The sequence below is a fragment of the Trichechus manatus genome, unplaced genomic scaffold, assembly GCF_000243295.1.
Source record: "Trichechus manatus latirostris isolate Lorelei unplaced genomic scaffold, TriManLat1.0 scaffold00029, whole genome shotgun sequence".
NCBI lineage: Eukaryota > Metazoa > Chordata > Mammalia > Sirenia > Trichechidae > Trichechus > Trichechus manatus.
The window spans coordinates 1,380,399-1,382,818 of record NW_004443965.1 but is presented as its reverse complement, the minus strand read 5'-3'; the positions used below and the strand labels follow the sequence as shown (position 1 = coordinate 1,382,818).

The following is a 2,420-nucleotide window of genomic DNA, read 5'->3' as shown; positions in this document are numbered from 1 at the left end:
ATTATCAGGATACAAAAACACAGATGATCACATTAAATAAAATTTAGTGATGCTAAAAATGACATTAACCTACATGATTACAAATTACTCATTATTTGCAAATAGTACTAATCAGTAAGTATTCTTTGGAAAAATAAGACTAGAAACCAACATTTTATAATTGATTAGGCTCAGTGTTACATTTATATTCATTCAATATAAAAATCTTCTGTTACATATATTATGCATTGTTTTTTCAGCCCAGAGTAAGAGATAAACTTGTTTGTGTGTGTGTGTGTGTGTGTGATTATCCAATAAGCTCCTGGAAAATCAAATATACAGTCTGGATAATAGCCTGGATATGGAATTTACTTCAAGTTTCAAAGTCTTCAAAAGCAAAACAAAAAGTCATATTTACATTAGGTCTGTTAGGTCCAGGAGGTACTGCATTCATTAAAGTATACATATTGTCTCCAGAGTTGGTTGAATCTAAAACAAAATATTATTTAATTAATATCCTTCTTTATAGTCTACATCCAAGTCATCACAAAGTAACAAGTAAAGAATATCTGGATACATATACATACTGATAGCTGCAGCACTTGAAAAGGTCTTACCAATAATGCTCAGAAACAAGTATCTGGCAGTCATTTTCTGATTCAAGAACTACCATTCCGAGGTCGTAAGTTAGGTATGTGATAAGAATAATCACCTGAATAATTCAGGTTAAGAAGAAACATTACTTAAAAAATCTAAAAAGTTACAGCAAAGTGTTTATTTTTTAAAAAACATGGATGCTTTTTGAATTCCCTACTTAATCAAGGATATGTATACATGTAACAAGAATCTTTTAAAATTCAGATTTAGTAGCTTTGGATTTCTCATTATTTCCTTAGGTTTTCTATACACCTATTTTAAAAATAGTTTATTTAGTTAGTAATTAGTAAAAACTGGTGACGTATCTGGCTTAATTTAAACAGAAAGAGATTGAAATGAGACTATGCAATCAGAATGAAAAATTCTCTTACTTGAGGTAAAGCCCAGCCTTCCCCAGAACAACTTTTGATAAAATTTTTTATTCATTTAATTCTTGATTTATTATAATAAGTGTAGAGCATATGCATATAAACATGTGTAACACTTAAACATTTCATGCCTATTAGTTGATTCTCAATAAATCTCTGAGCATATAGGTGTTCTTATAATGGAAAACCTGGAGTGAAAAGTTGGATATTTTACAGTGAAGAAATATTAATTATAAGACATAGCTTTCTATATTTTCCAGTTATGCAGTTTTCTTAAACATAATGTATTAGGGCATCTATTTTTTTTTTTTAAATGTATTTCAAAATGTTTGTACTGAACAAGGCAGAAATAAAAATCATTTGCTTTCTCATGGTAGTAACCAGAGAATGGAGGACAGGAATTACTTTTCCTTTTATGTATGATTACTTATTAGACTTAATAAGTTTACTATTATTATTTTAGTGTACACCATTTTACAGAGTAGGTTAGATGCCATTTATAGGTTATTTGGAAAACAGTTATCCATAAATCTAAATATTATTTTTCACTTTTAGGTTAATATATCATACTGCTGAAAAGCTGAAATGCCCACCACAGCCTATTTGTTTACACTAATTAAGGTCCTAACATACATTTGTGGCTATAATTCTTTCCACGTCCCTATGTACACTATATTCCCATGAACAGAGGATATTTGCTCTTTCCAGTATATACCTTTTGCACCTCCGTATTATTTTGTTCTTTCTTCATCCAAGCATGTTCTGTTTCATCTCCACCTACTGAAATTCTACTCACTACTCAATGCCCATTTCAAATGCCACCTCTTACATGAAGTTTGTTTTTTCCTTGACACTTCCAAGTGCACGGGAGCTCCCCCATCATTGAATGTTGTCTTGCCTTATAGTTAATATTTTATCTGTCTTAGTTTCCCCTTCCTGCTTCCAATTAGGTTATAATAAGCTCACGGAGAGAAGGAAAAGGACCATGTCGTGCTCATCTTGCATATTGCAGACAATAAATATCTGTTAACTTAGATTTAACTAATGGATTAGTCTCTATGACACAAACAATTATCTTTCAGAAAAACCTGGATTGCTTTTAAAACACAGGAAATCTTCAAATGGTTTTTAACTTTATTAGCTTCACTCTTGGTGAAAGGAAAATGAGCTGAATATTTAATATGCAGAAAAAAAGAAAAATTTATCGTTTTTAACACCAACTGAGAATATAACCTGATCTGAAAAACAAAAACAAAAACACTGAAGGGAATAAGGTTGGTATTTTGACCAGAAATTTTCTAGGTAATATATGGCTTTCCTTTACATACAGAAATAATTCATAATAAAGTGGATTTTCTTGGGGTAGGGAGAGTGGTTGGCTTCATGTTACTGGAGTGACTGTGATAAAGGATTACT

General features: G+C 30.8%; 1 protein-coding gene across 1 annotated transcript in view; it reads right to left on the bottom strand.

Annotated features, from left to right (window-relative positions):
* Window positions 1–2,420, bottom strand: part of SSBP2 (single stranded DNA binding protein 2) — a 319,116-nt gene that overhangs the window by 20,687 nt on the left and 296,009 nt on the right. Inside the window, exon 14 of the mRNA XM_004374454.2 lies at window positions 398–468. Coding sequence (XP_004374511.1) covers window positions 398–468 — 71 coding nt within the window. The remainder of the gene's footprint in view (window positions 1–397; window positions 469–2,420) is intronic.